At 39.9% G+C, this 21,360-nt stretch overlaps 3 protein-coding genes across 3 annotated transcripts; 2 read left to right on the top strand and 1 right to left on the bottom strand.

The window, feature by feature from the left end:
- Positions 1-1,382: 1,382 nt before the first annotated feature.
- LOC135634274 (GDP-mannose 3,5-epimerase 2-like) lies at positions 1,383-5,747 on the bottom strand. The gene is made up of 7 exons (XM_065144633.1): positions 5,605-5,747; positions 4,147-4,566; positions 2,800-2,893; positions 2,533-2,662; positions 2,314-2,446; positions 1,919-2,126; positions 1,383-1,815 (listed from the first exon to the last, which is right to left on the bottom strand). The coding sequence occupies exons 2-7, from the start codon at positions 4,563-4,565 to the stop codon at positions 1,660-1,662; spliced, it is 1,140 nt and encodes a 379-aa protein (XP_065000705.1). The 5' UTR covers position 4,566; positions 5,605-5,747; the 3' UTR covers positions 1,383-1,659.
- A 2,028-nt stretch (positions 5,748-7,775) lies between these two features.
- Positions 7,776-14,658, top strand: LOC135634148 (cyclin-A2-1-like). The gene is made up of 12 exons (XM_065144404.1): positions 7,776-8,017; positions 9,155-9,514; positions 9,790-10,249; positions 10,558-10,664; positions 10,931-11,023; positions 11,939-12,072; positions 12,975-13,050; positions 13,160-13,236; positions 13,345-13,378; positions 13,485-13,634; positions 13,718-13,852; positions 14,106-14,658. Exons 2-12 carry the CDS (start codon positions 9,215-9,217, stop codon positions 14,157-14,159), a joined length of 1,620 nt encoding a protein of 539 aa, XP_065000476.1. The 5' UTR covers positions 7,776-8,017; positions 9,155-9,214; the 3' UTR covers positions 14,160-14,658.
- A 667-nt stretch (positions 14,659-15,325) lies between these two features.
- On the top strand, positions 15,326-17,682 carry LOC135634149 (photosynthetic NDH subunit of subcomplex B 5, chloroplastic-like). Its single transcript, XM_065144405.1, has 5 exons — positions 15,326-15,637; positions 15,747-15,804; positions 16,270-16,332; positions 16,438-16,496; positions 17,254-17,682. The coding sequence occupies exons 1-5, from the start codon at positions 15,380-15,382 to the stop codon at positions 17,482-17,484; spliced, it is 669 nt and encodes a 222-aa protein (XP_065000477.1). The 5' UTR covers positions 15,326-15,379; the 3' UTR covers positions 17,485-17,682.
- The last annotated feature ends 3,678 nt before the right edge of the window (positions 17,683-21,360 follow it).

Raw genomic sequence — 21,360 nt, 5'->3', positions numbered from 1 at the left:
GAGGAGTCAAAGGTCCCACGATTGCATCATCCCCTTTGAATGGAGAGGGTGGGGCCATGGGTGGTGGCCTTCTCTCCCCCCCCCCCTCTCTCTCTCTCTCTCCCTCCCTTGCAAACCAAAGATTGCAAGCCATTCTAATCTTATTTTGTGCATGGGGAGGGGTGCCCACCTCACATGGCCCTTCTTGGGTTTGTGGATAAGAGGGTGGCAGAGAACAAAGTTTCCATTGAGAGGCAGTCAGAACGCAGGGAATAATAGAGGCTGCTGAAGCACAGTTTAAGCACTCCCTCATGTGCTGGCAATTATGATGCTGATGTCAAATCCACCTAACCAGTATAAATTAATTCTTCTGTGTGTGTATGCACACTTGACTGTGTGGATGAATGTGTGTGCATTACTCGGTCTCCCGGCAGGCCTTCAAAGTGCAGTGCAAGTTTAAATGAATGTGCCACACAAGATGAACTGGCAATTGTCACCAGCTATGATTTCTTGTGCTGTAGGTCCTCTTGTCAGCTGATTCCAGTAAGGTATCAGGTCGGGGGGAAGGAGGGAGGGAGGAGATGCAGTCTGCAGAAACTGAAGGTCATTGCATCTTCCTCCTCTTAATTTGCCAGGCCATCATCCCTACCAAGCTCATGTCTCTCGAGACAAACATTGGGTGATGCAGAAATTTGGTAGTTGTTTTGGATAACAAGAGCATCATCATCATCATCATCCATGAGATCCCTTGCACTGATACTGCTACCACTAGCCAACTTGGGCAAAAACATATCTGATCCCATACTATGATTCCATGTTCAGTATCTACCAGATAATATGCATACTTGAAAAGGCTTCGTGCGCGGCGAGGGGCGTAGCTGGGGGATAAGAGATGAAGAGGAGGGTGGTATCGGCAATTTGGATCGAAGCTTAGTTTACGAAAATACCCTTAACGCTCTCCACGCGTGGAATAAAATAGAGAGACCGAAGGACACGGTTGGGTTGAGCCACGTTGTAATGACGAAAATAGCCTCGATGAGTCGTTCGCTGACGTAGAAACCCATCCGGCCCATCTTGCTACCTTCCGCCCAAACGCAGAGATCCAACTCGACGGTTGCGGGTCTATCGAGGCCCATGACCGATCCGAAAGCTTATCTCATTTCGGATCCAGTTAGGGTGTGAGCCTACACTGGTCGGGTTTCTCCAAGTTTGCATGCCTTTAATCATCTATGGAGAAAAAACCAACATTTCAAATATCGTTTAAGTACGATTTAGGTTATCCGTCACATCACATGGAGAGAGTTCGGATCCAATCGAGATCACTTGTAGATACAGTTTGGCGTCAGTAGCTCCTCCAAGAATGCTGCAAACAACCAAAATTGCATCCACAAAAGAAAGATGACTTCCAACAATAGCCTTTCCTTTTCTATTTGTTGTTATGTCGTTTTAGATTCAGAATAGGCACGAAGACTAACGCGATGTCTCTACGACGATGATGATATTAACCTTAACACAAGGCAAATCCGAGGAACGACAAACAAGGCAGAACAAACACCACCTTACTTGCTACGATATGAAATAACACAAAGCAAATCTACCGATTTCGACTCTCCGACTTTGCTGTATTTTCTTCCATGCCGGTGTCTTAAAGCTACCGGTACTAAATCCTGGATGTTGGATTCATTCTTTTCCATCGGCTGCACGGAGAGAACCCAACTGCACTGGTGCTTGTGTTCCTACAACTTTGGATGATCCATAAACAGACACATCTTGTCCCCGAGCTTTTTCTTTTTCGATTTGCTCCTTTATCCAAAAGTATGTGATTCGGAGGCCATCCTGTCGACATCATTAAAATAGAATCATACATCAGAAAAACATGAGAACTTAAAACATACAGGATAAAAAGAAGAAAAAAAAAAAGAAATTGTTGTGTATGTACCTTTAGTTTCATAGATGGAGCCCAACCAAGTTTCTCTTTGATCAGAGTGTTGTCAGAGTTGCGACCACGGACACCCTCAGGTCCAGGAATATGATGGATGGGAAGGTTCTTGCTCTCAAAGCTGAGTACCATGTCAGCCATCTCATTCATGCTCACCATTTCATCACTGCCAATGTTCACTGGCTCTCGGAAGTCGGATTTTGTCAATCTGAACATAGGCAAATAAGTTCGAGGCAATTTGTTAGGTGTCCTTAGGTTGATTGTTAACTAAAACAGCTGTTCAGAGATGGTCCTTGCATCAGGTGAAGCCAGTAGAATTGCTGAGGTTCATAACTTCATCAGGCTGTGGTACAATATTAGCATTAAAAAGATGTGGCATTTGGCATTGTTGTTACCTTAGAACACCTTCAACGCATTCATCAATAAAGGTGAAGGATCGAGTTTGCAGACCATCTCCCCACATCTCAAACTTATCAGTAGATGTTATTGTCTTTCGGCAGAAGGCAGCAGGGGCTTTCTCCCTCCCACCTGAAGGATAGTCAGAACAGTATCAGCAGCTGAAGCAACCTCAAAGCAAGATTTTATTTTGGATTAGTCTATGACTCATCACTTACCTTTCCAAGTTCCAAAGGGACCATAAATGTTATGGAACCTTCCGATCCGGCATTCAATGCCAAAGTCCTTATTGTAGTGCTTGCACAATTCCTCTGTAGCAAGCTTTTCCAAGCCATAAGCATCTTGAGGCTGCAGTGACCAGAATAATTATCAGATTGCACTTACACATTAGAGTTGAAGTGGATGCAAGAAATGATATTCTATTCAACAGTCAGAGAATAGAATCAAAACCAACCAACAATATGGACGTTTTATGATCAACGAACCTCAGCAGGCCAAGCATCAGACTCCTTCAGGCTCACATTGGTGTCCAACTGCTTGAACTCAGGGTAGATGCAAGCACTTGAGGCATAAAAGAACCTGCATGAGTTCATATCAAAGTTCTGTTTGTATTAGTTAACTTAGAACAAGACACAAATTTGAACAGAAGTTCACCAAGTTCATTACTTATCAGGCAAGCCAAAGAAGCATAGATTTAAAAAAGAGAGACCAATATCTTTGTTTTAGAGGAATCATGTTTATGAATATTTTGCAAGAGATCATAAATGATAGATAAAATGATTTCATGACCATCACAGGAATCTAAAAATTAAAGCAGGGAACTTAGAAAGTCAATTCTGCCTGTAATTTAACATGACAAATGGTAAATGGTAAGCACTTAAATAGATGGACCAAGCCAGCAATGGGAACTTTCCTATTATATTCCATAAATTTGCTTTAAAACATGCAAAAGACCTCTTCAGCCAAACATGACGTTCGTCCTTATTTTCATCCACATATGTGTAGATTTATACATGAAATATGTACAACTATATCAAAGAAGGGAATCCAGACAGGTAAGCTGTACTGATATATCAAACCAAGGACATGCTCCAAAAATTATTGGTTCAAGACAGAGAATTACTGAAGCATGAGAGTAAAAGTCTCCATTAAGCATTGGCTGGCCCTCAACTCGGTGGTCCCAAGGCTGCCTATAAGATGCCAAAATAATATGACCAGCAGCCAAAAAAGGCCTGACCATCAAGTTGATCATGCTTGGTAAGGCTAATAGGGTCATAGGGTATATAAACAAAATCAGAACACCTAAGATTCATTATAATCAGATATTTTCTTATCAATTAGGTGTTGTTTTTCAACTCTACATCTATTATTAATTGTTCCAACTAAGACAAGTGAATGTATTTACCTTATTAAAACCACTAAATAATCTAAATATGAAAATCACAATTTCCTCAGGTGCACATATAATAATACTATGCCAAATGAAATGGTCAGCAAACACATCTGAAAAGGTCAATCAATAATTTTCAGTTTTGCCTTGTTTTATACAACCAAACACAGATATTCTTGGATGCCTGATTATATTGGTTGATATTTGACAGCACACCTACATTTGTCGGATATTAGAGACACAGGTTTTACATATAAAAGCATAAGACTTACAAGAGCATGGCATGCCTAAATAACAATTAAATCTCATGTCAACTGATTAAATACTTTAATCGCATTGTCTTACAGAACATAAAAATGGAAATTTTAAAGTCAGCATCCTTTGATACTATAGGACAAACCCCATTATAAATTAGGTGCTAAGGAATAAAATCATTATTTACCTTTTCACACCATTAATCCTTGCAGCTTCAAGCATGTTGAAACTGATCATAGTGTTATTGTAAAAAATCACTGAATGGTTGGACTGGATGAAACCCATTCCACCCATATCAGCAGCAAGGTTAAATACATGGTTTGCCCCACTAGTGACCTTCAAGCAATTATCCATGACCCTCAGATCGACAAGATGGAATTCATGACAGAACATATCCTCGGTCATGTGCTCATTCTTCTTCCAATCAGAGGCAATAATGTAATGACCTTCATTCTTCAGACGCCTAGCAATGTGAGATGCGATGAATCCTCCAGCTCCAGTGATAGAAATCCGCAACTTCTCAGAAGGCCAATATGGTTCCCTCTCTAAGTTTGCAAAAGTGTACGCTCCGTAGTCGGTCCCATCATTTCCAGTGGTGCTACCCATTCTACAAGATATTTAGGTTTAGTTTTTTTCTGATGGAAAATATAAAATGACCATAAGATATCAAAAGCAAGGTATCTAAAAGTAATTCAAGAAAGCCAACCAAAAAGGTGGGAAAAAGATGAAGCACATTTAAGTCCGAATCAAACCACTAGTAGCAAGACAAGAAGGGAGAACAACTTCCATGGTGGAAAATCAATGTAGCAAGTCATGAGCAAGGAATAAAAAATATTAAATCTAAAAAACCTGAAAGACAAAATTTTTCCATTCGCAAAACGAGAATTTGAGCAGGAACATGGCAAAAAGCTAAGAAAAAGCATGTGACAGATAGTGTATGAGAAACAAACAAACAAGGGACATGTTGCGACTTAACCTAACAACAAGTTATGTAAGGATCACAAATAAAACTGCCTACGCCTCAGAAATAAGGTACAAAACTGAAGCCTGAATGCGGACTGCAATCCACTAACTCATGCCTCGGAGAAGAGTTACAGATCAAAAGCTGGAGTAACCAAATGACCTCTGGTACCTGAATGCCCGACACTAATCATCACAACTACCAACAACGCGTGCGAATCTACGCCATTCATAGATTACTCAGTTCAATCCATATGCAACAAGAATAAATCAGAAGGAGTACCAATATTATACAAATCATAGATAACAAAATAAAGAAGAACGAGAAAAAAGCTAATAGTAATAATTAATGCCATCCAAAATACATCCTTCCCTGCACAGAGTTAAAAATTCCAAAGAGGACAAGACAAACATGATTCACGAAGCAATCATACAAAAACGAGGCAAAAGAAGGAATTTTGGCAGGGGAAACGTGGGCAACAACAGTAAAAATTCGACCAACATACAGTGCCCTACCACAAATCCGGCAATCTTCAACATATTTGCCGAGGAAAAAGGAATTAAGCCCTTACTCGACATCATTCCACGAGAACGATACAGAAGACGATGAGAAACTGACGGGCAAAAGAGATAACCAAGAACAAGAACACCGACAGACGAGTCTCGCGACAAGGCAGAGATTTACCTCGACGATTCAACGGAGACGAGAGCAGAGAGGCGAGGGAGAGAGAGAGCGAGAGCGATGGCAAGGCGTGCGAGATGAGATCTCGGTGGCTACTCGAGGTACACGCCGGCCATTATATAGAGGGAGAGCGGAAGCTTGGGGCTTTGGCTTTTCCTACGAATTAAATATAATATATATTTTTTTATAAATAATATATTTATATTCATTTTAATTACTGGCTCGGCCTGCCAAGTTTGACTCCTTGTAAGGGACACGACGCGGGACCCACCATGTGGGACGTGAGGGTAGTCCTGCGGGTCCCGCAGATGCACCCAATCGATCCAATGGGTTAGCGCGTCGATTATTTCGGCATGGGAGTGGCTCGAAATCGGACGGAGGACGTCCAGCCACGTGTTCAGAACACTAGCGAGAAATTACATGTAGAAACTTCAGTACTAATATCAAACGGATGGGCGCACCATCCAACGGCCCAAATCGAATCATAAGAAAGTACGGAATTCTTTTTTCGGTTTCCAAATTACCCGCCACAGCCGCGAAGTGTGGGACCCAGCGCCGGCCCCGCGGTTTGGCCAACGAAAGAGGGACGCGGATTGGCGGAAGGGTGAGCTGCGGTCCACCACACCGATGAGGCGGGGGAAGGGGCGAGACGTGGCCATCGCTTGATCGCAATAAAATGGACGGTAGAGATGAGACCGAAAACGATCGGTGACGTTGTAATGACAGTGACCGCCGATGCCCACGTGAGGTCCGACCAGATAGTAAATGGATGTCCGAGAGAATCTCCTTTCGCTAGGAATCTTGGAGAGAATATTCATTGTGGTTCGTTTCCCTTATTTTAAATGACAATATTTTTACATTTAAATTCTTTTGGAGTTTGGAAATCTTGTCCTCACAAATCACAATATCATATATTTAGATTTGTAGTTAGTTTGGTTGAGGTTATTTGTTTATTTGGGTCATTTATAATATTTTTAAGTATGTTTTATAATATTTTTTATTATGATGATAAAATATATAATAAATTAATTTTAAATGTTTATTTAGATAATAATATTATTAAACTATTATAAAAATATCTATTAAATTTGGAGTAGGATATATCGAATGGTTTCTAGTATGTTTTGATTCTTTTTTAACTCATTTACAATATTTTTCAAACGAGTATTATAATAATTTTATTGTAATATCCAAAACATTAATGATAGATCAAAACTACTGTACTAATCAAAACATTATCATCAAGAAATAAAAAAAAATCAATTTTTAGGAATAATTTTAAGAATTTTTGAATTAAAATGACGTTATTCGAGAAAGAAAAATCCAAATGTGAATCTTTTGGAGCAAAATCGTCCTATTACAATCATTTAAAATGTTAAACTAAAAGTCAAATAAAAGTCAGCTGACTGACCATTTGGATCCATAAGGGTGGCGGGGAGTGTTTTTATATATCAAAAGGATGGCATCTATTTACAAGACAATTATAATTACACTTCTACACATCGAATCTTTAGTTTCTTGGGGTGACAATTCATACATAATGATTGACATTTTAGATCTTAAATTGGATGACACGATAACCACATTTTTATCGTGCATTTTTATTTATGTACACCCACATTATTCACATTATCGAGAACAAAAATAGTAACGGAGAATTCATGCACGTGATTACAAATCAAAGCTTGATTTGCTAGATTTCTAATCTAACATTCATCCATAAAATACGTATCAATTTGTAAAAGGAACCTTCTAAACTTACAATGAATTGAATTTTGATATGAGTTGGCATCCATAAATTTGTCTGTAACTTTCGCTAATATTGTTTGTTTGAGTCGTATAAGCATATCAAACGAAGATATCTAAATTATCTCTAATACTTTTAGTATCATATTTTTTGAAATAATATTAACACAAATTAATGCTTCAGTTAATAATTAACAATTGTTTATATATATATATATATTATGGGCATGTTCTCGAAAGACTGCAGATGAGTCACGGCGCACCTCAAATCCAAGATCTAAATCCGACCCGAGTGAATGAGGCCTTTGCTGTCCCTTGGATCAGCATCTGACGGTCGTAACGAGATCTATCATACGGGCTGAAGAACTACAAGATCCGACCCGACACGACCGGGATGGCATTTGAAATGCAACTCGAGCGGCAAAATTTGAGGGGTTTCTCGATCGCCTTTCCTTTTCCGTCTCCCTCCGCCTCTTAAATCGAGAGCGAGAGAACGAGAGTGCGAGAGGGCGTCGGAAGGCATCTCTGAGTCGCACCGCTGCATTTCGAGGTTGCTTGCTTCGGCTTGTCCTCGATCTCGTTTCTTTGATGCGAGGGCGACGTTGTAGCTTCTGCGGCCGGCCGCGACTGCCGTGGGCTCTGCGGCGGCGAGGGTGGGGGTCATCGTAGGGTTCGTTCTTTGGATCCCATGTGATTCGTTCTTATTCTTGTTTTTCATACGCTTCTTGCCGTGATTTCACCTTTTATCGTGCTTTCGGATGTGCTTCGTTGTGTTCTTGCGCCGGATCTAGGGTTTGCTGGGCTTGGGATGCATGGATCTGATGTATCGTAGGACAGAATTGTAAAGTGATTTTGTCATGTGCTCCCGGATCAAGACCTTCGTATATTATCTTATTTTCCGAGAGAGTCGCCACTATCGTGTGACCATTTTATTCTTTCCCTCTTGATCTTCAAGGGAAGTATACCATTTCTTGTGATAAATTTCATGCAAAAGTAATCTTTCACCTATTCTAACTCAGAAGTTCTTGATCTAACTTGCTTCTGATGTGGTGCGAAAGGGTAATCTTGGCTATTTAATGGCCAACTGCAGCGAGTATTTTACATATCTGACGCATCTTATATAGTCAGCTATGAAAATTTCGTCATTGTTTTACCTGGTTTTCTGGACGAATGAAACATATCATCCTCAATTGGCACCACCTCCAACTGCTTGCCAGAACAAAGCAATCTTTGTCAAGTTTTGCATTATTTCTCTATACATCCATCTCAATAATCTCATCGTGAGATTCTCAGAAGCCCAAATCGTTATGAATTGGAAATCACTATCTTGCAATTACAAAGCATATTGTAAGGTACTAAAGTATATATGGGGAATCATGAATTTTTAAAAGGGGCTTGGTACTCTATGAAAATAAATGCTTTGTTTCTGAACTTGCAAATGATTGCCAATGCTTAAGAGTAATTTGGTGATTAAATCAGTATTTGTAACTCTGAAAATCTACAATTTTGCCTTTAATTTGTGGAATAGCTGTTTTCTCTTGCATGACCTGGAACTGTCTCCTGGACTTATTTTAGATTAATTAGGGTAAACCACCAGAAAATGCATTGTTATTGATTTTTTTTCTTGGCCAAGTGCGCTTTGTGTTTTATGAAATCAATCAAGCAAGTTAGCACTTGGCATTTTGTTGATGATCAGAAAGTTTATATTATTTAAATAATAATTCATTACGTCTATATTCTGTGTCTTTAATGTGCATAAGATAACTGACCTTGGAGAGTAACTACATCTTTTTTTCCGGATTTCTAGGTTACATGAGCACTTTGTTTGAGAATCCTGCTTTCTTTTCTTCTTGATGTGTGCACGGCAATGAAGAAGGAAGGTTCCTTGGGCACGAGTTTTGAAGCCCCTTGTGGGAGAATTACACGAGCTCGGGCTGCTGCTTGCCGTGCAAATGGAAAACTTCCTCCCTTGATGCCATCAGTTGCGAATGCAGAGAAGAAGCAGACACGCTGCAGCAACTTAAAGAGAGCAGCTTTTGATGAGAACAGTCATGGTTCCCATCCAGCAGCTTCACAGTGCAAGAAAAAGCGTGCAGTGCTTACAGATGTCACAAATATGTTCTCTCATAATTCCACCAGAAATTGGGTACCAGCGGGGAAAGTCAAGGTTCAGTGTTGTCTCTCATTGGCTACTGAATCTTCCTTCAATAGTTTTAGTCATCTTTTTCATATAGGACATGCTTCACTTTTAAAGAAAGAAAAAAGAAATATATTGCAGCAAAAGGAAAAATATTTCTTTGTGTTTTTTTATCTGTTTGCAAGTTCCGTAATGTCAGTTAGTATGTTTTGTTCTTGTTTTCTTTCTGGGTCAAACTTTGCTATCCTTTTATTTGGTCAGGTTTTTGAATATTAGTCTTGATCACAATGTTTTTGATGCTCCAGTCTACCACTGCCCAAAGGGCTAAATCAGGTCCTTCAAAAACCAGAAGGTATTCCAACTCTAAGACGTCTAAGTTATCTCTAGTTGGAAATGCCTCAACTTTAGCAAACGTGGAAGATAAGATGAATGAAGGAGTGCAAAAGGTGGAGACACTGGTGTCAAAAGGATCTCCCCCATTTGGAAATATGGAAGACTCCTTGGTAGCATTACAGCACAAAGAGTTAGCCATAGTTGGAAACACGCCTACTTATGCTGACATGAAAAATGAAATAATTGAAGGAGCACAGAATGCAGTGACACTTGTGTCAAAAGAATCATACCCGTTAGAAAAAGTGGAAGACTCCTTGATGGCATTACAGCAGAAGGAAATCACCAGGGATGGGGAGAGCATACATATCACAACTTTGATTGAAGGGCATAACTCTGTTGGGAATCATGACCTCATAAATCACGCAAAGAATGGTTAGCTTCCAGTCCTTGTACCTTTTCCCTCTGAATGATAAATTCAATATATGATTGCACCATTCGTGCCACCCAGAACATCACATTTGGGAATGGCAGTTGGTGACATTTGTGTTTGTACTTAAATCATTACTTTTTATATACATTATAAGAAAGTAACTTATTATTAATCCTTAGGAGTATTTCGGGAATTCATTGATAACCTTCCGTGCCATTTTCTTCTTTTCTCCAATTTGACTATTGTGAAGTTATGATTATTTCATGACTAAGTTTTGTCAATAATACTGTTAAGCTTTATGATTATCCAGGGGGGTGCAGTGGCTTGGACTTTATAGATATTGATACAGACCATGGAAATCCTCAAATGTGTTGCACTTATGCCTCAGAATTCTATACTAATCTTCGTGCTGCAGAGGTATTACCTAATATGCTTGTTGCTCCAATCTGTTGGTATTTTTGCCTTAAACAGAAATATTCTCTCTCCAGTTAGTTCTGTGATAGGGCTTTATATGTTCAATGCAGAAATGCAGAATTAGTGTTGCAAAATGCAGCTAAACACAAATTCTTTCGCCATTCCTTATCTATGATGTTAACAATTAATGTTTTTTGCTTTACCTTTCAGGCATTGTCTTGTGGAACTTTTAACTTGTGATTATTGACATTTTAATTTTAATTTTTTAGCTCATTCGGAGACCAGTGTCTAATTTTATGGAAGCATTGCAGCGGGATATCACTGAGAGCATGCGGGGCATTCTAATAGATTGGCTTGTGGAGGTTTGCTAGCTCAAACTTCTGATCATCTTCCTTTGAACTCTACTATCAACATGGCAAAACTACTCGTCAGTTATTATGTATCTTGGCCTTAAAAAGAATATTTGAATCTGAAAGGAATTTCATGGACTCATTCATCATGGTTTGAGTTTTCATTAGATAATTTGCTTTAAGTCATTTACTTCCATTTGTTACTTGAGCATTTCAACATCTGAGATGGCATCATTTTCATCTTAGATTTAGCAAATGTAGCTCAAAGCCAGTGGATATTCTGCTTCAGTTTGTTCCTTCTTGTGTTGTGAAATAACATTCTTACAAAGTAGTGCTTAATTATAGATCAAATGACTCTTCTGGGTAAAATTTTGTTTCTCATCCTTCCATTTTCAGTTTATGATCTTTCTAGAAGTACATGGTTCATTTAAAATGACTGCTGGTATCTACAAATCACCGTTGTGTCTGTAGTTGACAAATCAAGCTGATGAAGGTACATAGTTTTTATGGTTTACCGATTTTGGGGGAACCATCAGGCAAACTGTGTTATGATGTGTGGTTTGCTTAAAGTTATTGCTACCTTATGATGGTGTCAGAAATTGGTCACAATGTTCAGAGATTTCTTTTGGATGTGATTGCTGCCTCCTGAATGGAAGATTCCTGGAAGCCCAACTTGAATGTTTTTTTTTTTAATATGGCAGAATATTCTGCAGATATTAGATTCTAGAAACATGCACGGTAATGTGGTATTGCATAACAGGCTAGCATGGCTGGTAGATTACTCAGTTTCCAAGATTATCTTGAGTATTAATCTTTACTCAAAACTTGATCCTAACTGACCTTGGTGATCTTTAACCTAGTCCTGATGCTTGTGTGTTTTTTATCTTTATTTTGCACAGTTTATTCAGCTGCGATTTTCTTTTTCAGGTTTCTGAGGAATACAGACTTGTTCCAGATACACTCTATCTTACAGTATATATAATTGACCAGTTTCTCTCGCAAAACTATATTGAAAGACAAAGGTTGCAGCTGCTTGGCATTACATGCATGCTAATTGCTTCGTAAGCTTATATTCAGACTTGCAGCTTAATCGTCTTCTTTTCTACAGAGTCAAGGATTAATAATGTGTTTTTTTAAAACTTCATCTAATTTTTTCTTAATCTGCAAAGATTCTATTATTTGTCAGATTCTTTTTCCCTTGGTGTTTCTGTCACACTAGATGATGATGTTGAGTTCAATGCTGTTGCTGTTGTTGTTAGTATTGGAATCTTTGATGATTAGAAGTTCTTGTCCTCTAAATGTCCAGGATTATCAAATTGCATATGCGGCTTTGAATGTTATGATATTTAAAGTGTACACACAAATTGCCAAATAATGCTTCAATGATATATCAGAATGGTATGTATCAACTGACATTTACTGGTCCGATCAAGGACTGATATTGGAACATACAGCTCAGTTTTAGTTGGCATTTGTTCTTTGTATTATTGTTTTAATAATACTGCATGGTACAATATGATATACCAGTTGATAAAATTGATTCTGTAATGGTTTGAGAAGGTGTCACAATTGGCATCAGATCAAGACTTCAATTATTGGCTAGAGAACATTTGTAGTTAATTCTATATGTTGACTAATTGGTAACTTCGTTATTGGCCATAAACTGACCATGTGAGACAAATACCCTCTTTTTCTGCATTCCATCATTTTTCCTTTGTCGCTTTGATGGTCAGATATGAATTGTATGAATTAGATCTGGCTAACTATTTTTTTGATGTACTTGGCATTGGTTGGAGGAGGTTCAATGTTGAGTTGACACATGATGTTAAAAAACTGTGATCCTTTTTATAGAGATTCAGTAACATCTTACTCTAGCTGCATATTTAGTGGATGATTACTTTGGAAATAATAACTGTATGCGTCCTCGGTTAGCTGACACACTGATAACTTGTCCTTTACACAGGAAGTATGAAGAAATGTGTGCACCACGTGTAGAAGAATTCTGTTTTATAACTGATAACACATACTCCAAGGCAGAGGTACTTTATTATGTATGAAGATTTTTTTGCATCATCAATTCTGTGAACAGAAGTTCAGTTTTTTGAGGACATGAGATGTCAACCCTATAATTATTGGTGGTTCTAACAGGTGCTCAACATGGAGAGTCAAGTGCTTGGCTTTTTAGGTTTTCAACTTTCAGTACCTACCGCAAAAACATTTCTCAGGTATTAGAAAGTTCAATTGATAGTATTTTCAATTTCTTCAAATCAGAGTCATTAAATGCTTGGTACATTAATTTTGGCATGTAAACTAACTCATGCGGTCATACGCAGGAGGTTTTTGCGTGCTGCTCATGCTTCAAATAAGGTATTTAATGTTAACAGACGTGATCCAAATATATCCGAGAGCACATTTTACTTTCATACTTTAGCAAAAAAGGCTCTTTATGATCCATATTTTGTTGGAGCTGCAGGTTCCTTCTTTAGCCTTGGGGTACTTGGCCAACTACTTGGCGGAGTTGACATTGGTGGAGTATAGCTTCATAAAGTTTCTCCCTTCAGTCCTTGCTGCATCTGCCGTATTTCTTGCTAGATGGACATTGGATCAGTCAGACCATCCATGGGTGCGAGTGCTATCTACACTCCTCGTTACACTTATGTGTCATAATAGGATGGTTTCACAAATGCAGTTTGATCTTAAATGCAGAATCCAACCCTTGAGTATTACACCTCGTACACAGCTATGGATCTGAAGGCGACCGTCTTTGCATTGCAAGAGCTACAGAAGAACAGCAAAAGTTGTCCATTGAATGCCATACGTGAAAAGTATAGGCAGCAAAAGGTATTTCCCTAATAAGTTTTCCCGAGCTTCATAAACCTGCTGCAATGATAGATCATACAATAAGACAACTGGGTCCATACCAATGACTGGATTGTTGATAGTTCTTTAACAGAAATATAAAAAATCAGCTGGTACTTGCGGTTTGGAATTTCCTAAATTTTTTCCTTCCTTTCATGAATCTCTTGCTAGTCTTTAATAATATGCAATTATTTTATTCTGTAATGCTGAAACATCTGCGTCGCTTTTTTGACAGTTTGAGTGTGTGGCTACCCTGGCATCTCCGTCGCTGGTGGAATCACTCTTCTGATGACAAAGGGAAGTCAGAAGATGGTAACTAAACTAACAATACAGTGCTGTATCCTCTTTTACCTGTTCTCATTTCTTTTCTCTTAAAGGAGCAAAAGGAAGAGAAAAGAGAGAGATAGAGAGGAGAGATGGCGTTCTGGAGGCAAGTATGGGCGGTCTGCTTGTTATCTATTCTTAGTTCTTTTTATTTGGTGATGGCTGTTGAATTCATTTTATCCCTGTGGCTGTGGTCTTTCTACGCCCGTCATTGTAGCATAATCTTATAAGATGGATGGGAGCGGTAAACTCAGTACAGATTGACACTGACATTGCATGGCAATCTGAAGGCTGCTCGTTCAGGAATTTATTGGCCCATTGTCAAAAGAAAAGGGAAAAAAAGAGAGAGAAACTTTCGTGTTTGTGTGTATGTCTTGGTTCACAAATTTGTCTGTAACGGAAAATGGTAACTATGGTAGGTACATTACCACTGATGGAATTGCAGCATCATTATCTTTGTCACCTGTTTCTTTGATGACGCTTAAGAATTGATCGTGTGGAAGCACATGGCATTCCAAGGTCTCTTTAATGCATTTCCTTGTTGCTCTGTTCGATTTCTATTACACTAGTGTAGGTTCTACGTGCGACCCTCTCGTTGCGTTGCTCTGCTTGATTGAGGAGACCGCGGAGGGGGAGAGGTTGCGGCGACTCAGACCACGTTGAACCAGCCATCGGTGGGCGTGGGGGAGCTGGAAGTCGTGTATTCCATGGCGAAGGCGAGGAAGATGCAACTCGACGCCGCGGTTGATGGGAACCTCCGTGAACCTGACGCCCTTGAACTGAGCTCCCGGAAGAAGTCGTCGTTCGTGACAAGTCAACCCCAAGGCCGCATACGAACCGCATAAAGCTCACCAGTTTCGGCGATCGAGAAACCGGATCTCACATTCCAGCCACGTGCTTGGTTTCTTATAGTCACGTGACTTACACGCGTCCGTATACCGTTCAATCCCCAGCGTGGATAAGGTAGCGGATGGGTTTCCGTTTCCATCGTCCAAACCATCTGAGTCCCAACACACGAACACTCGTTGTAGATCGTTCTAATCTCGCCGTCGGATCGGCATCCAACGGTTCTGACTTTTACATCGACCACGCGATCCAGAAAGCCATCGAATCATGTGCGAGATTCCCACGCTTGCACGGGATCTAAACGATAACGAAGAGGGCCGGGAAGCAGACCAAAACAAGATGGGGATGGTCGCCACGTCGCCTCCCGCTGCCCTCACCGCGGCCTCCTTACCGCCCCTGGCGACGGCGGTCGCCGTGAAGCCATTCAGGAGACTCGGGATTAGGGCTCCCCCCGCAGAAACCCCCAGCCTTGGGTTTCTCCGCATGGGGACGCAGCGGGACCGTAGCTCCACCCGGCCCAGGGCCGGGCTGACGGAGATCGAGCCCGACCTCGAAGAGGACCCGCACGATCGATGGCGAACCAACGGCGTCAGTGCGGTGAGCTCCTTCTTTCTTCATCGCCATCTCTTTTAGTTAATTCCTGTCATCTGCAGCTAAAAAGATCCAACCTTTGTGCTTCCCGTGATGAAATTGGTGGGGTGTGCAGGAAGACTTCATATATGGGGAGTACGATGGCCACCACACGTATCACGAGGGACATGAAGGTACCATTCTTACTTGGATACTGTTGTTTCTTGATCAGCTCACTGGAATTGTGGATTGTGTTTTTCACATAAAGATCTCGTCCAATTACTTTTAAGAGCTCACTAACTTCTATTCCTAAATACTAATGACCTAATTAGTCATTTTCTCATGCAATTGCGTAAAGGAAAAAAGAGGGGGGAAATTTATTGATTTTAGGTTCTTTCTCTAACAATTCCACTCTTTCCTTTCCAAAGAAGCATAGCGTTCACAGAGTTTGATAAGTGAATTACGGAATTTGTGACATTGTCGAGAAGAAACAGTCAATAAGATACTTTTGGTTCAAGGTTGCCTGTGTGCTTTCTATATCTGTTCTTATTTCTGCTGAATCCAATATATATAAAGATGGTTGCTGCACCTTCTTCTTACGGTGTGTGAGATTCTTGTTCTTCATCTTTTTGAGTTGTTTGCTTCTAACCTCTCTGTAGGCGGCTTCTGGGAAGCCGTAGTGGCCGAGTATCAAGCTGCAGAGCCACCTACTGGCTTCCAAGGTGAGATGGTCGAAATTGTTTGGTTCTCTTGTTTCTTTATTTTAACAACATTTTGTATGCCTCTCTTGTTGAATCACCGAGTTTTGTCATGTCGATTCCTTGCAGGGCTTATTTCTTGGTTGTTTCTCCCTGCAGTCACAGCTGGTTTGGCTTACCATGTACCGGTTAAGTAGTCTCCTGCTGCTTAACACATGCCATTGATAAATTCTCATTTCTGAATATCTTACGGAGAAATCGTGTTTAAGACTCAATTTGTCCTGCAGCACAAATGAAGCATGAGATGTGAAAGCACATTTTATTCCTCAATAAAACTTGAATCTCTCTTTCTTGTGAACTGGGATTCTCACACAGTCACATGTTTATATGAAACATTCTGTATACTCATGTTGGTTTTGAATTTCTTGAAGGTTTCAGCAGGGTTAGATAATTAAGAAGAACTGACTGAAATAAACATTTTCATCTATGTTTTCTCTAGATTCCCAAATTTTCACTTTCAGCTGTTCATTGACTCCTTTTGAAATGTGAAATTTTGTATTTATATTGGCAGCAATTCTCATATTTCAATTTAATTAGAATATGCTCCAGAAGCACTTCCTAAACAATGTTGTTTGGAATTGATAACGAATGTGTTTATCTTGATCATTATTCCACGATATGTTTGAAAACTGTGTTTTGCTGTTAAATCTCCTGAACACATCCAAGCATATACTTATGACATGACCATATATTAGTCTCTCAATTAACTGCAAAATTCCTTCTTCTTTTTTTTTTTTTTTTGCAAATAGCTTATTATGCTAATGGTTTTCTTCTGTGTTAGACATGATTTTAGCAGATCATTTTTTTGAGAACTTTTGCCGAGTAGTTTCTGAGGTCTAACAAGTTGATAGAAATGTAACTCCTTGATTGAAATGTCCATGGCAGGGTGAGTATTTGTACATAGGAGCAGCTATCTTTGTCGTCATATTCTGTGCCATTGAGATGGGGAAGCCGGATAAGCCTCATAATTTTGAGCCTCAGATATATAACATGGATCGAGCGGCTCGTGACAAGTTGATAGCTGAGTACAACTCCATGGACATCTGGGACTTCAATGAGAAGTACGGCGAGCTCTGGGACTTCACGGTGAAGAGGGATGACATTGTAAAGCTGTGATACTACCACGAGCGGGTGAGCTAACTGTGTCATATGCAGATTGTAAGTTTTACTTGACCCTTCCTGAAAGTAAATGAAAATGTTATGTTTTGATTTGTTGTACCTGTTAAACGTGTAGCAATTATTGTGGCCTGATGCCATTAGGTATTTGAACAAAACCTACAGTGGTAATAGTGAATTCCATCGAATTACTGGTTACTCATACATGTGATACTTTGAGTAATGATATAAATATTGGATCAAACTGGTATATACCTACCATACCAGTATTGAAACACAAACTCAATGTCAGCACATATATAATTCTCTTTTTATTATTTTTGTAATGATAGTCAGATCTGAAAAAAAAAAAAAAAATCTATGTATGTGGTCTTGCTTTTACAAATAGCTGATTCATGATTGAAGTTCACTTGATCTATCGTAATATTAACTGATGCATGTTCTCCTTTCATGAAACGTTGCATTTGCAATATAAGATCATGGCATGGTACAAGTATGTCTCCAACATAATATTTACTCAATCTTTGACATCCATATAACCTCTCTGTATGGTACAAATGTAGCGTCTTTCAGCTTCGAGCAACAATAAAAGAAAAGAAAAATCAAGGTGAAAATGAAAGAAATTTCTTGATAGACAAGCGAAGGAAGCAATAGTTGGTTGGTTGATCTTTTGGCTTAGGTCTTCTTATACAGATATCTTGAAAAAAAGAAAACCGATTTGGATCCTTAATGAACCATCAAACCTGCTCAAATTTATGATAGTCAAAATTACAACTTATTTTGAAATGGAAAGACAAAAAGAAAGGGAAAAAAAAAAGAAGAAGAAAAGGAGGAAGGGGGGACACAAGGAAAAGAGTGAAAACAGGGAAAAGTGAAAGGAAACTTTGGGTTCCTTTCTCCGAAACCCTTACGAAAATCATGATGAGCAGTGGTTGAAATCGGTTTCTGATGTCGTTCTCAGGCCAACCGAACCTAAAGAAACTCATATGCAGATTAGAGTTGAGAAAGCAAGCTTTCGAAGCTAAAGATATCATAGAAGAAGAGGATGTTAGATTATTTAGGCTAAAGATATGTGTTGGGTAACAAGAAACAAATAGGGCAGTCAGTTAGTTCCATGGCATGGCAACTCTTAAGAAGGTGGTGATTTCTAGTTGCCAATTCTGTGTGTTATGTCAAGTGCATTTTGAAGCTTCAATTCTCATGTGGGAATCAACATTATGATTTGAGTTACTCAGGACATCTGCCACTGCAGTTTGCTTATGGAGCCTCCCTCCAGTGATTGATTTAGAAGCATTAATGTGATGAAACGAAGAAGAAAGATCATATGACGAACTCTCGGATGGGCGAAGCAGAAGGCATGTAGCCATGGCTGCTGAGGTACGTAATCATCAGCAGAGAGCAGCAGCAATCTCAAGTGGACCAGTCGAAGTGGTCACCCAAAGGGCTCATTAAAGAGGAGGAGACCCTCTGCCATCGCAATGCGCTACAATTGGGTGCATGTGATCCTACAGCCATTTTTGTTGCTTTGCTCCTCCAAGAGAACAAAAAATGCCTGACGCATACGATGCCGAGGCCTCGCGAGGATGGAGACAAACGCGTGCTTTGGCCTCTTCGCTGCCAACTTTCTGTGTCTCCGTTGCCTGTTGCGAATGGCAAAGCAACAGCGGCGGTACCACGAGGTGGAGTACTGAGATGCTGCAGGAGGAGATATCTGATTCCTTTCCGCCGCTACATCGCGGCACAAAGAGGCAACATTAAGCGTCAATCAACTGTTCGTATGATGTTCTTCGGGATATGGATGAGGTTGGTCGATCGAGATGGACTACAGTGTCAGGAACCACACCAGCCATCTCGATTTAGGCTAACGGGTGACCGCACAGTAGAACGCGGGCGCAAGAAGAAGAAGAAAGCCAGAGATCGCAGGGTGAACTCGTGAAGAAAGGTTGGGAGCGGGCAGCGGTGGACGCCAAGAGAATGTTGGAGAAGTCTCTCTTCTGGCAGTCCTTCCACGAGTGGATGGATGCATGTGACCATGGCTTGTCTCTTATTTCTCTGTAAGATCTACTCTGGTTATCCTCCTTTCCCTGCCATGAATCAATCCATCGAGGTTTGCTCCCTCCGAATCACAGGTCAGAACAGCTTCTTGATTCCTAGCTAGCTGTTCTCGTTAGGTAAATTCTCATGCCACTGCTAATTTTTCTTGGAGCTTAATGTTCTGCATGTCAACATGATGGTTAAATTAGACAGGAGAGATGAACTCTGTCACTTCAACTGCATAGCGATGGCAATGGAGCAGTACTTACTACTGTAACAGCAAGTATGATGTGGCCTGTAATAGCAGCCGACATTAGAACTGGGATCTCTGTTCCCTTGCGATGTTAGGCCGTGCGAGTTATAGCTGATGAGACGCATCTCATACATTGCATGTAATCATGCATCAATAAATAAATAATTTAAGTAGAGAAAAATAATACAATATTTTATGGAATCTTTTCTTTTATTGGCCCACAATAATATTTGGCTTAAAAAATTTAATAAAGATGAAAAATGTGGTGCTACTAATCATGCTCGTAGATTCTTTTGTTTCCCACATGCATAGGAATATGATACAGTCTTGGTTGGTCTATATGTAATTAATCATGCTCTTAATCCTCACACCAACATAAGAAAATGATGATTAATTATAGATTATCTCTTGTAGTTAAACATATTTAGTATTTCGATTTTTAGATTTAAAAAATGATGATTAATTAACAACATACGAGAACGCTACGGACTTTTACGGCTTTTTGTAAGGGAGGAGGAGGAGAAGGAGAGAGCGCAATGCCGAGAGAGAGGAAGAGGATGTTGCAAATGCCGATGCTCTACATCTGTATTGGCATCGCTCGACAATTATGTCAGCACCGACAACAATGCGAGGAAGGTTGGTGTTCTCCTTCTTCTTTCCTTCCTTGATCCCTCTTCCCCCTTTCGTCGCTTGGCATGTACAAGGGGAGAGAAGGATGAGCGATGTAGAAGGATGTGGGGATGTCAAGTCATCCTTCTTCCCCCTTGCGTATGCCGAGCATTGCCCTTTCTCGCATTATTGTCGGCATCAACACAAATGTAGAGCAACATTACTTTGCATCTTCGTTGATGTCGATATAGATGCTGAGTGACCCTTTCGTTGCTCTACGTCTGCATTAGCGTCAACACAATGCAGAACAACATCACCCTTCCTCGCATTATTGTCGATGCCGATACAAATATCAAGTGGTTTTGTTATCGTTTTGCATCTACGTTGGCGTTAACACAGTCATCGAGCGACATCGACGTATATATAGATTATCGATATTTGCGTCATTGTCTTCATCCTCTCATTTTGCCTCACATCTTGTTTTCGCTCTTCTTCCTCATCGATAATAGTCACTCATAACTCCCAACGATGTCGTCGTCCGTCACCATTGAAAACGTAATTTGAATATTAAAATTATTTTTTTCATCATTTTTATGTAATTTATGAACGTACGACATATATTCCATTAATAAAATCAATAACATTACGGTTAAATATCTCACTTCCATAAAATTTTAATATAAATTTTTTAAATTTAAAAATTAAAATACTAAACAGATGTAACTATAAAGATATAGCATATAATTAACCATAAAAATGACGCTCAGATTTCTGATTCAGAGGTCACACTTTATCCGACTCTCCTCACGGATCCCTTTCCCCGTCTCTTTTGCACCGTCGTCGATAGGAGGATAAGAAAAGCACAGTCGGAAGCGGGCGGATACATCCGCGCACGTGAAGCGCAGGGCAGTGGGTGGAAGAGAGAGAGAGAGAGAGAGAGAGAGAGAGAGAGAGAGGGGGGGGGGGCGCTCCATTTCCAC

This window comes from Musa acuminata, chromosome BXJ3-3 (assembly GCF_036884655.1).
Source record: "Musa acuminata AAA Group cultivar baxijiao chromosome BXJ3-3, Cavendish_Baxijiao_AAA, whole genome shotgun sequence".
Taxonomy (NCBI): Eukaryota; Viridiplantae; Streptophyta; class Magnoliopsida; order Zingiberales; family Musaceae; genus Musa; species Musa acuminata.
This window is presented reverse-complemented; position numbering and strand designations above follow the sequence as displayed.

Bases quoted from the DNA above. Each gene is read 5' to 3' on its own strand.
- LOC135634274 (XM_065144633.1), bottom strand. From the start codon at position 4,565: ATGGGTAGCACCACTGGAAATGATGGGACCGACTACGGAGCGTACACT. The intron at 2,663-2,799 runs GTTCGTTGATCA...TGGTCACTGCAG, and splicing joins CTGATGCTTGGCCTGCTGAG to CCTCAAGATGCTTATGGCTT. The intron at 2,447-2,532 runs GTAAGTGATGAG...ACTATCCTTCAG, and splicing joins TCCCTTTGGAACTTGGAAAG to GTGGGAGGGAGAAAGCCCCT.
- LOC135634148 (XM_065144404.1), top strand. From the start codon at position 9,215: ATGAAGAAGGAAGGTTCCTTGGGCACGAGTTTTGAAGCCCCTTGTGGG. The intron at 11,024-11,938 runs GTTTGCTAGCTC...TTTCTTTTTCAG, and splicing joins TAATAGATTGGCTTGTGGAG to GTTTCTGAGGAATACAGACT. The intron at 12,073-12,974 runs GTAAGCTTATAT...TCCTTTACACAG, and splicing joins ACATGCATGCTAATTGCTTC to GAAGTATGAAGAAATGTGTG.
- LOC135634149 (XM_065144405.1), top strand. From the start codon at position 15,380: ATGGGGATGGTCGCCACGTCGCCTCCCGCTGCCCTCACCGCGGCCTCC. The intron at 15,805-16,269 runs GTACCATTCTTA...ACCTCTCTGTAG, and splicing joins GTATCACGAGGGACATGAAG to GCGGCTTCTGGGAAGCCGTA. The intron at 16,497-17,253 runs GTTAAGTAGTCT...TGTCCATGGCAG, and splicing joins GTTTGGCTTACCATGTACCG to GGTGAGTATTTGTACATAGG.